Source organism: Typha angustifolia, chromosome 7 (assembly GCF_048772165.1).
Source record: "Typha angustifolia cultivar Huaian chromosome 7, ASM4877216v1, whole genome shotgun sequence".
In the NCBI taxonomy this organism is placed as follows: Eukaryota; Viridiplantae; Streptophyta; class Magnoliopsida; order Poales; family Typhaceae; genus Typha; species Typha angustifolia.
Genome location: NC_133245.1, coordinates 14,751,421 through 14,768,017, shown reverse-complemented (window position 1 = coordinate 14,768,017; position 16,597 = coordinate 14,751,421). Strand labels below are relative to the sequence as shown.

The 16,597-nt window shown below is 36.7% G+C and overlaps 4 protein-coding genes across 4 annotated transcripts; 3 read left to right on the top strand and 1 right to left on the bottom strand.

Annotated features, from left to right (window-relative positions):
* Positions 1 to 981: 981 nt before the first annotated feature.
* On the top strand, positions 982 to 3,650 carry LOC140763748 ((+)-neomenthol dehydrogenase-like). The gene is made up of 5 exons (XM_073102081.1): positions 982 to 1,198; positions 1,315 to 1,558; positions 2,448 to 2,513; positions 2,597 to 2,776; positions 3,242 to 3,650. Exons 1-5 carry the CDS (start codon positions 1,164 to 1,166, stop codon positions 3,620 to 3,622), a joined length of 906 nt encoding a protein of 301 aa, XP_072958182.1. The 5' UTR covers positions 982 to 1,163; the 3' UTR covers positions 3,623 to 3,650.
* A 272-nt stretch (positions 3,651 to 3,922) lies between these two features.
* On the bottom strand, positions 3,923 to 5,943 carry LOC140763750 (LIM domain-containing protein PLIM2b-like). Its single transcript, XM_073102083.1, has 5 exons — positions 5,372 to 5,943; positions 5,010 to 5,109; positions 4,845 to 4,876; positions 4,648 to 4,737; positions 3,923 to 4,556 (listed from the first exon to the last, which is right to left on the bottom strand). Exons 1-5 carry the CDS (start codon positions 5,504 to 5,506, stop codon positions 4,326 to 4,328), a joined length of 588 nt encoding a protein of 195 aa, XP_072958184.1. The 5' UTR covers positions 5,507 to 5,943; the 3' UTR covers positions 3,923 to 4,325.
* A 227-nt stretch (positions 5,944 to 6,170) lies between these two features.
* On the top strand, positions 6,171 to 10,611 carry LOC140761841 (pre-mRNA cleavage factor Im 25 kDa subunit 2). The gene is made up of 7 exons (XM_073099314.1): positions 6,171 to 6,405; positions 7,252 to 7,297; positions 7,972 to 8,065; positions 8,177 to 8,250; positions 9,564 to 9,650; positions 9,744 to 9,854; positions 10,325 to 10,611. Exons 1-7 carry the CDS (start codon positions 6,287 to 6,289, stop codon positions 10,394 to 10,396), a joined length of 603 nt encoding a protein of 200 aa, XP_072955415.1. The 5' UTR covers positions 6,171 to 6,286; the 3' UTR covers positions 10,397 to 10,611.
* A 3,674-nt stretch (positions 10,612 to 14,285) lies between these two features.
* On the top strand, positions 14,286 to 15,779 carry LOC140762593 (uncharacterized). The gene is made up of 3 exons (XM_073100466.1): positions 14,286 to 14,421; positions 14,895 to 15,024; positions 15,203 to 15,779. Exons 1-3 carry the CDS (start codon positions 14,286 to 14,288, stop codon positions 15,777 to 15,779), a joined length of 843 nt encoding a protein of 280 aa, XP_072956567.1.
* The last annotated feature ends 818 nt before the right edge of the window (positions 15,780 to 16,597 follow it).

Here is a 16,597-nt window from a genome sequence, read left to right as displayed (position 1 = left end):
CAAGATCGACCTCACAAGAAACCTGGGCTGTTGAAGTGAGTGTGAATGTTAATGCGTCATGATACATGGCCGACATCCGAACTTTAAGAGTCGGTGGCAAATCACCCCTACAAAAGTAAAGACTCCCGCATTCTTTGTAGCTTAGAAGTCGCAATGAATAATTTTGAAATGGTTCATCATCATCATCATCTCTCTCTCTCTCTCTCTCTCTCTCTTCTATAAACATAAATCTCTTTTATAATCTGTTTTGGGTTTTGCTATGTAATAATACGATTCTTACATCATGGAATATAATGAGACTCGGCTCCTTTCTTAAACGCCGTCATCGATCTTAGAAGTTTCATCATCTTAACTACATCATCTGCATTCAAAAGTCAAAAATCTCTAGCTTGGAGCAGGGCAGGGCTGCTTCAGTTCTCTTGGCTCGATCCTGTAACCTGGAAGTTTGGGCTTGGATTGACGCAGACGACTTGAAAGGAGGTCTACTACTCATTATTTCTAATACAACTTGTTCATAGTATTAAATTCTTGCAACTCAAAGCAAGGCTGCAAAAGAAGCTTGGTGTCAACTGTAGAGAACTTATGAGAAGAGGGGCCTTAGATAACTGGGAAACCTCACTGGAAAAACACAAGTTATTGAAACAAATTCAACATATATTTATCTGCACGATGTTATGAATTTATGAGAACTAACAGTACTTATCACCAGCAAACATACACAGACCACCAAGTTGGAAGAATTTAATTGTTTCAGAATTGAAGATGGAAAGGCTCTCTCGGTCTTTATAATATTTATAATTAGAGTGTTATATTTTGTAAATATCTCTTGATTATGTCCTTTAATTTATAAATAGATCAAACTTTTTTTAATAAATAATTGGTTTGTATCGAATCATTGCTCTTATCTTTATTATGAACTCCAATATATATATTGCTATCTTATCTTGTCTTGAGGATATCCACTTTATGTTGGTTAAGATCACTATCCTATTCCTTCTTTCGACGTTTTTTTTTGCTGATTTAAATGTTTTTTTTCCTCGTTGACTTTTGTTCCAATGTGCTCTTCTCCAGCCTCCAAGATGGACTTCTATCTGGACTTCCTACAAATTCCGATCCAACTCCCTCCTCCTTGCTTTGCGTTCACATCCACCTGAATCAGGAACATGGAAGCAAGCATCCATGAAACAACCCCAAAGAGGTAAATTTCCTCTCATCCATTTCCACTGGATTTAATTGAAGTAATGAACTATAAAAATAATGGCTTTGAAACCAACTTCCTGTACATTTCATGAGATTGTTCCTTCCAACTTGTAGGATTGCAGTAGTGACAGGGGGGAATAAAGGAATTGGATTGGAGATATGTAGGCAACTTTCAGCCAAAGGGGTCAAGGTTTTGTTAACTGCAAGAGATGTAGAGAGGGGAACAGCAGCTGTTAAGAAGCTTCGTGAGGAAGGGGCATCAGATGTGGTGTTTCATCAGCTTGATGTAGCTGATTCTGCTAGTGTTGCTTGCTTGGCAAAGTACATCCATGCCCATTTTGGAAGGCTTGATATATTGGTGAGCAAGGCTACTGAAAAATTATTGCTTCTTGTTTCAGAATTAGAGGCTTATTGATGTTTGGGAAATTCTAACTCCATATACATTTTTCAAATGATGCCCTTCTGTGTTTACTTATACATGGCATTTAATAGATGGTGCTCCTCTGATGTGTAGCTGTGCTACTCTCCTGAAACATCTTAAATAAAAAGAATTGGATGAGTCTCATATGGGTATAAAATAGTTTGTTTATGGCATCACATTTTAGACATCACCTAGGTGTTTGATCTGAAGATGAGGGTTAACGCAAAGCATGCGGATGCAAAAGAAATGTGCTAAGATGTGGATCTGGATGAGTTTTGATGCCAAAATGTGATAGGTGAAGGAAATCATCTGATCCTCCAACCAGATAAAATTTGAGCTAAGCCTCATGTATCTCGGAATAGTTCTTACTGAGTCGTTATCAGTACCTCCCTAGTTTCTGTCTATTGGCTAAGCTTTTGTGTGTTCAGTGGCAATTACAAGCGTTTCATTTACTGGTTGGTTCATTCATCTTCTAATGAAGCTTGTTGCTTTGTTTTCAGATGAAAGGACTCATAAGCATGTACAGTTTATAGAAGATATCAAATAGAGCTCTAGGCTCTACGCATTGTGCCATGTTAAAGATCTTTTTCTTTGTATTCTTTTAGCATTTGGCTAAAACTTGTTAGAGTCGGATCGTTCCATTTTATATACATTCCTACTCATTACCAATCAACTTTTGTGATGGAGCCTAGAATCGAGGTATGGTCTCCATTAAAATGGCGGTATAACATCTCTTTCTACAAGTTTGTTTATAAATCAATTAGTGGAACTTCATGGCCTTCATCTTGTAATCTTTGTTCATTTAAATTTATAATATGCTTCTCAGATAAACAATGCAGCAGTTGGTGGATGGGAATTAGAACCTGAGGCTTTAGCTCTCTTGAATCAACCGGTAACTTCACTTTCTTAGCACTCTAATAGAGTTTAGCAATTTTTGTAAAAGTGGTCAGACTAGTTTAAGCTTTTCACATGAAGCGGCAAGGTGCATTTTCAATTCTCCCTGGCATGGTACTGGAGACTCCTGAGAAGGCAGTAGAATGTATCAACACCAATTATTATGGAACAAAAAGAATGTGCAAGGTGTTCATCCCTCTTCTCCAGTTATCTCAGTCACCAAAGATTATTAATCTCTCCTCCGAGTATGGGAAGCTGAAGGTATTGAATATATAATGATCTATTTTCTCAAAATGACTGGAAGTAAATAAAACCTGCTAATTACATTGGATTTTCTTCTTTATAATGATGTTAAAGTTGATATTTTTTTTCTTCTTTTCTTTAATAATGATGACGACATGTATTTTTGACGATTACATGGGCGATTGCGTCATTATTTGATAGTCTTAAAAAATCTTTTTTTTTCAGAGGTTTTAAAATTAAAGGCCTTTGAGTTTGATTTTGTATTCTTCTGTTTCTATACCTGCATAAGTATCTACAATGATCATTGGTTAGGGACAATCTTTATTTTCGATCTAATTAATTCTTCTTTAATTTTGAACTTACTTAGTTCTCAATTTTTCGTATGTTCAGAGGTGTTGCCAAAGTCTGATATGAAATATACTCGTCTTGATTTGACTAACTACTTAAAAACAGATCATTCTGTTCATTTTTTCTTTGTGTCAGTTTATCCCCAGTGAAAATATCAGGAAGGAAATAGAAAATATCAATGATTTGACCGAAGAGAGACTAGATGGACTGTTGGAATCCTTTCTGAACGATTTCAGAGAAGAGAAACATAAAGACAATGGTTGGCCCGCCAGATCATCTGCCTATAAGATCTCTAAAGTTGCTCTGTCTGCCTACACAAGAATTCTTGCAAAGGAGTATCCTACAATCAGTATTAATTGTGTCGATCCTGGTTTTGTGAAGACAGACATAAACTGGAATATTGGGCCTCTGACCGTTGAAGAGGGCGCAAAAGGTCCTGTAATGTTGGCATTACTTCCAGATAATAGCCCCTCAGGCCTTTTCTACTGTCAAACAGAAGTGTCATCCTTTGATTAATGTAACAATCTCCATCATGAAGTGCGAAGATGACATGTTATTTGAGACATCTACAAATTCATGGGTCATACTTAAGTTTCTCTAGGAAATAAGCTTATTTGTATTACTCAATAACATTTCTTCGAAGAAGGCAATCAGAGTTCAGTTGCATAAAGAGAACCAGTAATTTTTAGATTGATCCATCTTCCTGTCTGTGACTCTGATTCATCTCTTAGTAAAAGGTATTTTACATCTTAGATGCAATTGCATTGAGTGTCATCCTATAATCTCCATACGTGCAAGAAGCTATTACTTCATTGAATTACTTCCAGTGGTAAAAGCCTAATTGTATAGCAAAAAGAAATGTCTTTTCTTCTCTGTCTTTTTAACTACAGTATCAGGAGCAAATATACACAGACCACCAACTTGGAAACTTTTGATTGTTACAGAATTGAAGATGGAAAGGCTCTCTCTTGTGCGACAATAGGTTCCTCTTTGGAATTTCTGATAGGCAAGCATAACAAATCCAAGTCCAAGTCCAAGTCCAACTTAATTCATCTTTAAATTATGCTTAATGTCGTACTACAAAATTACACAAAACCAAGTTAAAGTTATTATTTCCATCGTAACAGATGAAGAAAAGAATCAACAGGAAGTTGGAGAAGCCAAGAGCACGTGAAGGGAGAGCAAAAAGGACATAAACTTAATCGTATGCCCTTTATGACTAGTCCTTATCATGCGCAGCTTCTGGTGTCGATGCCTCGGTGCTGCTCTTCTTCATGGAGGCAGCCTTGATCAGGTGGTTGTAGCTTCCTTTTTCCTTGAACAGCTGTGCAAAATGGTGCTTGCAGTAGAGAATGCCATCGAGCGCCGCATAGGAGGACGGCGTCAGGATGCAACCTCCATGCGAGCACTTGAAGCAAGTCTTGTGGTATGACTCACCCTCCACAGTGAGCTGCAAGAATTGTGACAAATAATGGCAATCATCTTAAGCAAATAGTCATCAACCATATGATTGATAGTAGCCAGAAAGCTTTAACACATACCTTCTCCAATGGATATACTGTTTTATTGCAGGTGGCACATTTGTCTTGAGTTCCTGAGAACATGGAGGATACTTTGCTTGGAGCCCTGGTCTGTTTAATTTATACTTGATTAGCCGTGAATTATAACTCGATCGTGCTACTTAAGCAACATAAGGAAAATATATGGAGAATGGCTGCTGAAAGTTTGCTAAACCTACCAATTCATTCTGCCTCTCTGCAGACTTTCCACCTGAATCACAGAACATATACAAAGATGTAAGCTAATTTGCAACTCGTGATGTAAAGGAGTGATCAACTCAATCGCAGTCAATTCAAAAATGTTTGCAGCCATTTGATTATATAAGAGAACATGCCATGCCAACCTGTGGGGAACTTTTTAGTGAAGGAGCCAGTCTCCTTGAAGAGCTGCTCAAAGTGAGGTTTGCAGTAGAGGACACCATCCATGGAAGAATAGCTGCACATCTAAGGGATCACAGAAAGAACAAGTCCATATGAGTGCACAACTAGTCAGAAATTATCTATCTGTTTGATCCAGCTTCTGAATCCTATTTTCATTGGGATATGTATATCAGACTTGAATCAGAATTTACATCCTTATTTATGTCTGCTCATTTAGATATGGATTAAAGCACAACAAAGTCTGTAACTTAATTTTTTTGTGTGTGTGAATGAGTTATGACTGCTAGTAATACCACGCAATGCAACCACCAAGATTTGGATATACCGAAAGTGTTCCTTTGCAGTGGCTACATTTGAAGCAGGTCTTGTGATACACGACTCCGTCCGTCGATAAGAGATCGATAAAATGCACAGTTTTGTCGCAAGCCTTGCATTTATCCTGGGTGCCACTGAAAGACATGATGAACAATATGCAAACAATCCTAGCTGCAGCTGATCTGCCACTCTCCTTATCAGCACAAGCAGGCAAAAACTTGGAAGGATTTGGCAGAGGAAGTGTGGTTGTATGAGCCTTCGCCTCTCTCTGATCTGCAAATGGTGGAAATGAAGCACAAGAAAGGCGAAGCCAAAGGGGGAGAGAGAGGGGGATTAGATGAAACAAGGTTAGCTATAACCTGATATGGAGAAGAGAGATGGGAGTTGGGGAGGAAAGATAGGAGATTTAAACGCTCTAAATCACGGGGACCAAGTCAATGTGGTGGAATTAATTAGAAGAGGTACTACAACTATAGGGAGTTGTCCGAGAATTTTGTACTCATATACTCATGACGTACATATTCTCGCATGGATATAGATGGATAAAACTAAAATAGCTTCGTTTGTTCCTGTAAACAGAACATGAACATATGTTATAAAAATGTGATTTGTTTTCCTTTTCTGGTTCGTATCTGTTCCTCTCTTCTTGCCAATGGACATGAAGATATGATGCACCGCCTGACATAATGACGAAAATATCCTCCTAACACAAAGTAAAAGATTCGATGCTTTTGCCTTGTGTATAGGTCTTTTGGTAAAAGACAAGAGGCTAACTTCAAAGTAATCCCAATAAGGCCACTTATTTATGCCTCTCTCTGTTCCGTTTTCCAGACCTTCGTCCGCCGGCGAAGAGAACGAGGAGACAGAAAGTTGATAGCGGAAGAGAGAGGGAGAGAGGGAGAGAGGGAGAGAGAGAGAGAGACAGATGGGTTTCCCTTCGGTGGTGAACACTTACCCTCTATCGAGCTACACTTTTGGGACGAAGGAGCCAAAGATGGAGAAGGACACCTCCGTTGCCGACCGCCTCGCGCGCATGAAAGTCAAGTGAGTCTCCAATCCACTTCCGTACTTTCTGACAGTAAACCCTTAGATCTGGAATTGATTCGAGAAGGGAAGTATAAAAGACTATACCTTTCTCTCTCTTTTTTCTCGCTTAAGCCCTGGGGCGGACAAAGATTTTTTTTTTCCCTCTTAATTTGCGTGAGGAGATCGTATTATCGGGCAGGGTTCTTGATCGACAGAAAGTTACGATCTCTTGCAATTTTTAGTTGCCACCAACCAAAAAAGTCGTTTTTTGTTTCGGTGGTGGAAAGCTCGATCTTTCTTTCCAAGTTGGTTTCTTTTATTCCTTTTCTGTTCGATTACCGACTTACTCGTGTTTTGGTTCGGGGTGAGTTTGATCGCAACGTTTTTATTTCACAGTCGTCTTGTAGGTTTATCGCGCTTTCTTTTGATCTCTCCGTTTCTGAGCATTGTAGTGGCTTCTTCGATTTGGGTCTTTTATCGGAGAAGAATTGACGTAGCCTTGGCATGCATTACATTCATGTGTAGGTTCATGATTATGTCTCCTTGTCCGCTTAGCATCCATGCACATTAGTTGATTCTTGATGTGTAGATCTTAGTATATGGAAAACATTAATGATATTTCTCTTTTTTTCCTACTTGTCCTATATTATTACCTGTGAAGTAAATAAAATTTTCGTTTAGGTTAAGAAACGTGACAGTGACACACTAAATTCATTTTAATCATCCTACTTAATTTATCAGTACTTTACTTATCTCTGGTTGGGCTTCACAATGGCACAACATTTTATCTTCACACTACAGTTGTGAATTTGGTCCGATTTGCATGTGCTTTGTAAAACTCATTAGTTTTGTTTTTGATACCAGTTATATGAAAGAGGGTATGCGAACAAGTGTCGAAGCAATTCTCCTGGTATGTATGTTATCTGGAACACCTTTGATGTTCTTTAACTATGTGCACGATGCTAGCTTTGTAAGACATCTATTTGTTGACTCTAATCCTCTTTGTTAAAGAGCCATATCTTTTGTTGGAAGTTGGAACACTAAATTCATAATTGTTTTGTTAGATCAAGGCAAAAGCTTTATATTCCTGTGCAAGTATGGTTATACCTGTTTCTACTGTTGCTCAGCCTGCACCTTTTGTTTACAAGACTTGGCAACTCGAGTGCAAGAAAGAGATATGAGCCCTTGCATAAGTTAGTTAACAGATTTCTCCTCCTAGACGAGCTTTTACATTGCCAACTCTGAATAATTCGTGAGGTTATTGACCCTGGACCACAATACTGGGCCTCATGAAAACTAAGTAACTGAAGGTTGCAATAGCGACTGGACACAGAAGTATGATGTTACTATAAAAAGTTGTCTCGTCGTTTAGAGAGATAGAATGAAGAAGAAGCTAGATTGGCATTTCCCTGAAACTGTGTTTGTCTTTATTATTTAATCTTCAGGTTGTTGTTTGGCTGTTTAGATGCTTTGACAAGATATTACTTTGCAATATACTGCGATATTCATGTGAATTTGAGTCACCTGTTTCTTCTGATAGCCTATTTTAAATGTTGATGCCTTAGAAATTGGCTTGAAGTGCAGGTACAGGAGCACAATCATCCTCATATTCTGCTACTCCAAATTGGTAACACGTTTTGTAAACTTCCTGGTGGACGTTTGAAGCCTGGAGAAAATGGTGGGATGATGGACTTCTTTTCTGTGAACTTGTTGAGCTCATTGGACAATGATTTTGTATTCGTAAGTTTATTATCATTTTCATTGGAATCACTTGACTGACAATAAACAGAAATTGAGGGCTTGAAGCGGAAGCTGTCTAGCAAGCTTGCAGCTAATTCACCTGCGCATCAGCCAAACTGGCAGGTATAAAAATTAATTGCTAAATTTTACTGATCTTTGTGATTAATCAGAACTAGCAGAAGCAGTAGAAAGGTTAAAAGGTTATCACTTTTCACTAGTAACTAATATTACTAATTTGATATGTTCATCTCTGACAAGCTGGTCAAATTGTAGAATTACAAGAAAAGGCAAAGCCATGAAGCTGCCTGCCAACTAGCATGCTGTTCTCCATAGTCATCATGCTAGTTAATGGTCCACCTTGAATCTTGAATTAAAATATTACTGTTACGTACAAAGTCACTTGATATAATGGTGGTTATTATTTCTATGTCTTGCTCTTCGGATTTATTTGCAATAAAGGGACAGTAAATCATTTTATACCCCCTGTCAGCTCCACTTTTGACCATTTTATATATGGCTTGATATCGACGTTGGAATGATAACTTAATGGTTAAGAATGTAGATGGGTTACTAAATGAAGGTTGACCATTCTCCAGGAGTGTTTTTTGAATGCATTAATGGAAGTATGAGTAGAAGGGGTTTGGTTTTGTTTTTAGATGAAATTTCTTATCATTAAGTAGATATATACAAACAAAATCTTCTCTGACTGCCGGTTAAGGTGCTAGGAGTTTGCTGTAAAATTCTAGTGAACCATGGTTGGAGACTGCAGTCAATTTGGCCAATCAATGCACATTTTTGGATTATATACATTATTATATTGCAATGAACTCTTGTCATTTATAAATTGTTCTGCTTTTTAATGAATAACATGGCTAGCCAGTAATTCAAGATGTTTAAGTTTGGATGTAGACTTATGGTTAGGCTGATTGGTATACGGAACGGAGACGCTTTGAGTATCGTATTGCAGAAGAGAAACTCATAAAAGGGAGAAAAATTCAAGTCTGCTAAATATTTACATAATGAGAAAGATCTTGGCTTTAAGCAACACTAATATTAGTTATTTCATTAATCCGTACCTTGTTATATATAGTCAAGAGTCAAGTTACTTTTTGAGTCACATTTTCAATAAATTCTAGCTGTTTTATCTGTATCTTCCTATTTCTTCTTCCTCCACCACTGTGCTTAAGAAAACATTTATATTCTCCCTATACCAATATCCTCTCCAATTAATTGGTGTTTTCTTTTCTTGTTTTGATATTACTTATATCCTATTATGGGTGTGTTTTCATTGTATCAGTGCAAACTGCAAAGTTTTTTCTTATAATTATTGTAATTGAATGAAGAAAAAAAAATTTAATTCTGCATCAAGTGCTTGAAAAATCAGCTATAAGACTGATATTGGTGGGCGTTTAACATTTACTGCCACCTCTTTGTAGATCGGGGAGTGTGTTGCAATCTGGTGGAGGCCAAACTTTGAAACAGTAATGTATCCGTATTGTCCACCCCACATCACGAAGCCCAAGGTGAGTTCATGTGAAGCTTAACAGCTGAGAACTGTTTGATAAATATGGTTTCCCTCGACATCTTCTAAAATGGAAGTTCATTTCCTTTTTCAGGAGTGTAAGAAACTTTTCCTCGTTCACCTGTCAGAAAGAGAATATTTTGCTGTGCCAAGAAACTTGAAGTTGCTTGCTGTCCCGCTGTTCGAACTCTATGACAATGTTCAGGTAGTCCTCTTCTTTTCCTCGGCGTATGCCATGCGATAACTCTATTCTTCATCTCAGTATGCTGGCTCTTCATTCACTAATTCTATTTTGGCTTTTTTCTGAAGGGCTAGCATTTTGTGTACCCAAAATTCTTGAATCATGTGTAAAGAAACCGGTTCATGTTATTTATTTCATCATTTACCGGTTCAATATGCTTTTGGCCAAGGCTTATAAACCTATGCTTAAGTATGATGATCGTTCTTTATGTAATCACCTCAGTCTAATCTTGCTACACTATCATAAAGTTTTCACCCCTTACGTAAGAGTTTAATACCTTAGCATGTAAGGCTAGGTGACAACATTGATCATCTAGCAGGATTAACTTCGTTCTCTCATTTTTCAATATTGATATGACTTAATCAAATCCAAATGTTATTAAGTTGATAATTCTGAAGATCTGTGACTCATCAAACTGCCTTTGCTATTTGCAGAGATATGGACCTGTTATATCTACAATCCCACAACAGTTGTCAAGGTTCCAGTTCAACATGGTTAATGTGTGAAATTCGTAGAAGCTAGCTAAACAGAAAATCTCGAGAAGATGCTGGTAGAAGTACACGAGAGAAGTATGTCTGAGCTAATTATGTTTGCTTATATTATTATGTAGTTCTGTATCTGAATGCATTCGTATGTGAACCAACAAACATGCACCTCTAGACTGGCTTGTAATTTGGCATAGCTTAGAGAAGAAAAGAATGAAGTTGCAACTTTTGGTAGATATTTACACGAGTTTTTCTCATACTGGCGCGGTTGACTTGTAATTTTATCTAGGTTAACTTCCTGTTCCTGTAAAGATTATATTTGGGAAACCAAATTCTTTGATGTTCGACAGGCGAAATTGTTTGGAAGAATCTTTGGATTTCTGTTTGCAGCTACTCTGTAGCTTGGTCTGAGATATGGAGAATCGGATTTTACAATTCAGTCTCTTTATTTGTCTATCTCTCTCTCTCTCTCACTCTCTCTTTTTCTTTTTAATTAAGAGAGCCTGTAGACAAATAGACAAAGGTCTATTTTCTTGAGCTTTCAAGAAGTTGGAGAGAAAACCAGAGTAGAAAAAGATCTTGAAAGAATATTGGACAGTGGAATACTAGAATATAATTAGAGAGTGGGACTCTTTTTCTTCATTTGGGAGACTTTAATTTACATAATTAATTGCTTCTGACAGACAAAGAGAACAAGTATTTTTTGTATTAACGTGATGAGATTAATAAATACATAAACAAGCAAAGAAGAATAGTATATGTAATTTTTTAACGGAATTAGTTGAAAGCCTGAAATCCCTGTGGTTAGAAATTATAATCTAGTTTGAAGGGCAGAACCTTTAATTATTGTTTTATTAATTGCAAGTTATTGGCTCTTAGTTTCTTGCCCTTTGGTTTTAAATATTTGGCGAAAAAAACATCCTAGCTAACTTATTTTCCCAAAACAAAAATCATCTCAAATCATAAGCACTTTCTGGGCCCATTTAATGCCATTAGTGACCTTATAATATATTTCAAAGAATTTAATAGCAAAGAAAAGTGGCAGTAGAAATAAGATTGATGTATGAATTGTTCTTGTGTAGAAGGCAAACTTTTGTAACAATAAAAGAGAAAAGAAAGCAATGGAATAGAGCTTCGCATGTGCTACTTCTAAAGAGAGAGATGGTATATATAGATAATTCCTAAAGCAAGTTGATCAAATGGTAAATGGCACATAACATGTTTCATTCTGTGGGACCTTGCACCTGAGTTCCATCAAAGTCAATGGATTAAAAACACACTTACGCATGATATTAAATCTCCCATGTAGTAGAAAACAGAAGAAACACCTATCAGATCTTGTGATGAATGTTTCTGCCCTACTGACATACATTATCTACCTTAAACAATAGTTAAAGCTGCTATGCAGAAAGAAGATGCTTTGATGGCTTGATGCACAGTAAGTCAGCATTGTTATGTAAGAGATGACAGCACTAAGACTTGTTTAAAATGCCCAAGTCTTTAGATTGTTTATTCCATTTACATCATCTCTTCTGATAAAAGTTTTCTGACAGTAAGGTTGCTTCTTATGCTGATAAGAATAACAAATAATCACTCTTGGTCAGTATTATTATGATTTGTCACTATTAGTATCCCCTTGAAAGCCACTAAATTCAGCATTTTTAGGGCGACTCCAATCAGATCAGACTGCAGAGAAACTAGATGGAGTTTTATATGAGATTTAAAAACCTCTGGCGAGAATTTGACATTAATCTATGGGTTGATGCTAGTTTAATTGTCAGCTAGAAAAATATTCAGTTCTTTTGTACACCAATCATCTCTGGGTTAGTGCTTAAACTATCCTAATTGTTTGAAAAAGTTTGGACACTGATCAATCTCCTCTTAAACTGTGGACTTAATATATTGGCAGAGCAGCCACTCCAAAAATGTGATCTCCCGAAAGATCTTGAATTTTGATTGAAGATTTCTGGCGCTGTTTGAGGTTTTAAACTAGAATGTAAAATATTTGCTTAGATAAGAAACAGGGTGAACAAGGAATCCTATCACCATTCGTAAACTTATCTTGACAGTCGTTGGGCAGACAAACTAGTTGACCTCAAAAGCATGTCTTTATTTTATTTTATTTTGTCAAGGAATAGGTCTCTATGGGACTGTCATATATAAAATATATCAGATTTTTTATTTTTTTTATGAAATTTTAACCACTAGTTTGAAGGATTCAGCATGCTAGGATGCTACAAATAATATATAGAAATCATTGGCCTTACAAATAATGTTTTGATGATAAAAGATCGCTATACAGATTGCCATAGGTAATAAAATCTATAGTGAAGAATCTACACGTACTAGTAACTTTATTCAAATGCAAATGGACTGATTAAATACAGCTCTCTGATCAACTGAATATACCTTGGGCCATATCATCCACTGCATAAAACAAATCATGGTTCTACTATATAACTAAAGAGAAAATATCGTCCAAGATCTTTATATGCATAATACGACTGAAGAGGAACCCAAATTCTAAAGATGAATTTGTGACAGAATGATGAACTAGCATGAAAAGAAGAATTTGCTGATGAGAGAACTACAAAGAGATTAAGTAACGAAAGCCTCAAGCTGGTAATCTAGTTAAAGTTTGAGCTTTCACACTAAATTTACAATAAACTACTGTCTTTCTATGGGCCCCATCTAACAGCTTCTTTTGTGACAGTCAAAAGCTCCTTTTGTTTATTGTTTAATTAGAGGAAATGATTTTCTTGACTTCGACTGAGTATTGAAGGTACCAACTCATTTTAATTACAGCCAAGCATGAACAAATCGTTGATAACAATGCTCTCTCTAGTCTGTGAGCTCTCTGATGTTCTTCAAGACCTTTTAGCTTAACCTGAAAAATAAGCAGGTAGCTCATTCAGGTAAATTATCGCCGCAGGAATCTACCATATGTAGTATTCTTCGCTTCCCTTTTCCTTCTCGTGCGAACTTGTTCTGCTAAGAATGTGTGTTTATTGGAGGAACATTACCTTTTACTCTTTTGTGATTTACCTTCAGGCTCATTTTGCTTGTCAGAGTATTGACCTTTAAGAGTTACCTTCTTCCCTGGAGAGTCTCTCTCTATATGGCCGTTTACCAACTACAAGGATGTTCTGTAAACTTCATTATCAGAAAGAAGAGAACAAATGAATCTTTAAGTACTTGTAGTGAATTCATGGCTCAAGAAAATAACAAAACAATATTCATAATGTTCAAAACTTCAGTAATAATATTAAAGATCACCAAAATGTTCCATTCTGGTCAGGCAGATAAGATAATTATGGTTAGTAAGATCCAGATAATATTCTCTGTCATTGGAAATATTCTGTATCTCCAATAAAACAAGCTATGGACATTTTTTTTTGTTACAGAATATGACAAAATGAAAACTGATACAAATTTTATAAATTATATCAGTGGCCATACTTTTTATTCATGAGCGGCAAATAGAAGAGAGTTGACACTGAAAACAATTTCAATATCTCATGCGTGTAATCGGCCCTCTCTCACTCTTGTCTACCGCATTTTAATATTGAGTTTAGCGGCCTGAAATATACAAGCAACAGTCATACTGTGGTTTCTTTTATTTTGACAGAGTAAAAGGAGAATAATAAATATCATTCTTAAATCTTCAATAACTTTTAATTACTTGCAAAGAAAAGAAAGATCGACTGTGGTTAAGCATGCAATTATTGGCTAAAGATACTGTAAGTATTCTACAATTTGACTTAATAAATAAGTAGTGTGGTGAATAAATTCACGGTCGATCCTTATAAATCATCATAGAGGCCACAATCTCACAGCTGAATTGTCTCATACTCAATCGTTTGCTATTCTAGGATTTTTGTCTGTGATAGCTTGCAAACATTGCATGGCGATGGGGTGCAAGACATGTGAGAAGCCAAGGGTGAGTCACAGGAAGGGCTTGTGGTCGCCTGAGGAAGATCAGAAGCTAAGGGATCACGTTCTTCGTCACGGGCAGGGATGCTGGAGTTCAGTTCCTGCTAAAGCTGGTAACTTGCGGCATTTAATTTCCTTGAAAAGCTTCATGATGCTAGATTGCGATAACTATTATTCTTGAATTCAGAAACTTGAAGCAGAATGTATTATATACTTGCCTCTCAATTGCATTTCCTAATGATCATCCAAAGTTGCGCGAAGCTTAATCGCTGCACAGAAGGATGGAAAAGCAAAAGATGGGTTGTTATCAGTCTGTCATCCAAGGCCTCTACGTCCAGTAGAATTCTAAGAATGTAGTTTGTCTCATCCTAAAACATCATACCATGGAGCTAAAATTGTAGAGCTTAGAAATGTGAACGCTTGGAAGATCAGCGTCATTCTTTCTCTTCTTCCTTTGCATTGATAGTTTAAACTATATGACTGTTTAAGAATTCCAGCATTCTTTCTTGATAGTAGGTTCCATTTTTAGACTTCGTTTGCTAAGATTTATTGTTCTTAGTTGCTTACGCATATGTTGTTATGTCAGGCCTTCAACGAAATGGGAAGAGTTGCAGATTGAGATGGATCAATTATCTGAGACCAGGACTAAAGCATGGCATGTTCTCGCGAGAGGAGGAGGAAACTATCATGAAGCTTCACGCGGTGTTAGGCAACAGGTAAGACTTAATTCCTACAGGACTCGTATTATGATAGTTTAACAAGTGGGCCATATAGTATTGAATAAAGAAACAAAATTGCTTCAAAGCCTATTGTTAATTATATATATGATGCTAACCGACTGCATATTTTATGCGACGAAACATGTCTCAAAACAACATATGATTGGTCTTGCAGATGGTCAAAGATGGCGACATTTCTTCCCGGGAGAACTGACAATGAAGTGAAGAATTACTGGAACTCCTATCTCAAGAAAAGAGTTCTGAAGATTGAAAGGTCAACTTCTCAAGCTTCATCATCCAGAACTATAGATTGGAATATGCAAAGTCTAAAGTTAGAACAGTTCTCTGAAATATGGAATTCAGAGCCTTGTGAGCAAGTTGAATCAACTTCAGCAGATTCCTGCCTAACCATGGTGCAAAGTACGGAGGTTGGCTACTCCAATGGGAGAATACAAGCTCCCATGCACAAAGTTATGTTTGCAGATTGGCTCTCTACGGATTATTCCAATGGCCAAAGTGCACAAACTATCGAAAGAGGGATGAATTGCCATTGGGATACAAGTTTACATACTGAGGTACATAGCCATGGATCTCTCCAAGTTGATCAATACCCATCCATTGGTAACTTCCTTCATGGATGTGTAGATTCCAGCATCTATGCCGAGTTACAGTCGCAGTCTGAACCTGAGAGCCAGATCCAGGAAGGCGAGTTATATGATCTTTGGCGCATGGATGAACTTTCCTTTTGGTAGATTTGGCACCAGCCATGATGGATCTCATTGAATTGTTCATAATATTGTACATGTCTTTCTAATGTCATTTAACTGTGAATATTGGTCTTATTTTACATGTCTTAGTTTTGGCATTGAAGTGTTTTAAGTTGGCCTCAATAAGTTCTCCTATGTTTGTAAAAATAAGTTGAGATCATTGTTTTTGATAGCAAGTGCTCAAACTAGCCTCTCCATTTGTATATCAAAGACAATGCTTCGGGTCATTTGTAATATACTCTATAGTTTTATCATTGATGACTAGCTAGGATATCATATGTTCTCAAGTGATAACTCTATATACAGGGCTTCCTATAGGATGGATATTAACATCAGCAAGTTGAGACCAATCTCGGCCAAATTATTTGCTATAAGACCAGTTCGCATTGCTACTATTTATACTAATATAATTTAGAGAATTATTATTCTATCAATTATTGAATTCATCCAACTAACTTTACTAGCTCACTGTCTCTTTCTCACTTTTGGTGAATGAGAAAAAAGAGAGTCTATATCCTTTCTCTTCCTTTCAACTCTTTCTATTACTTTTTTTCTTTCACTTTTCTCTCTCTTATTTTTGGTAATTTTTTTTATTTAATTGGATATATACACTAACTTTAAGATATTTTTTTAGGTAGTATATATTATACAAATATAAGATGTGAAATGCCAGCGTTATTCCTAATAATAATATGCTACTCATACCTGCAAATTATTATATTTTTCTGGTGAGCCAATACTGCTGTCCGTCCATTTATTACCAACCTCATCTCGTCCGTCCAAATCGACCACCACTGCCACGA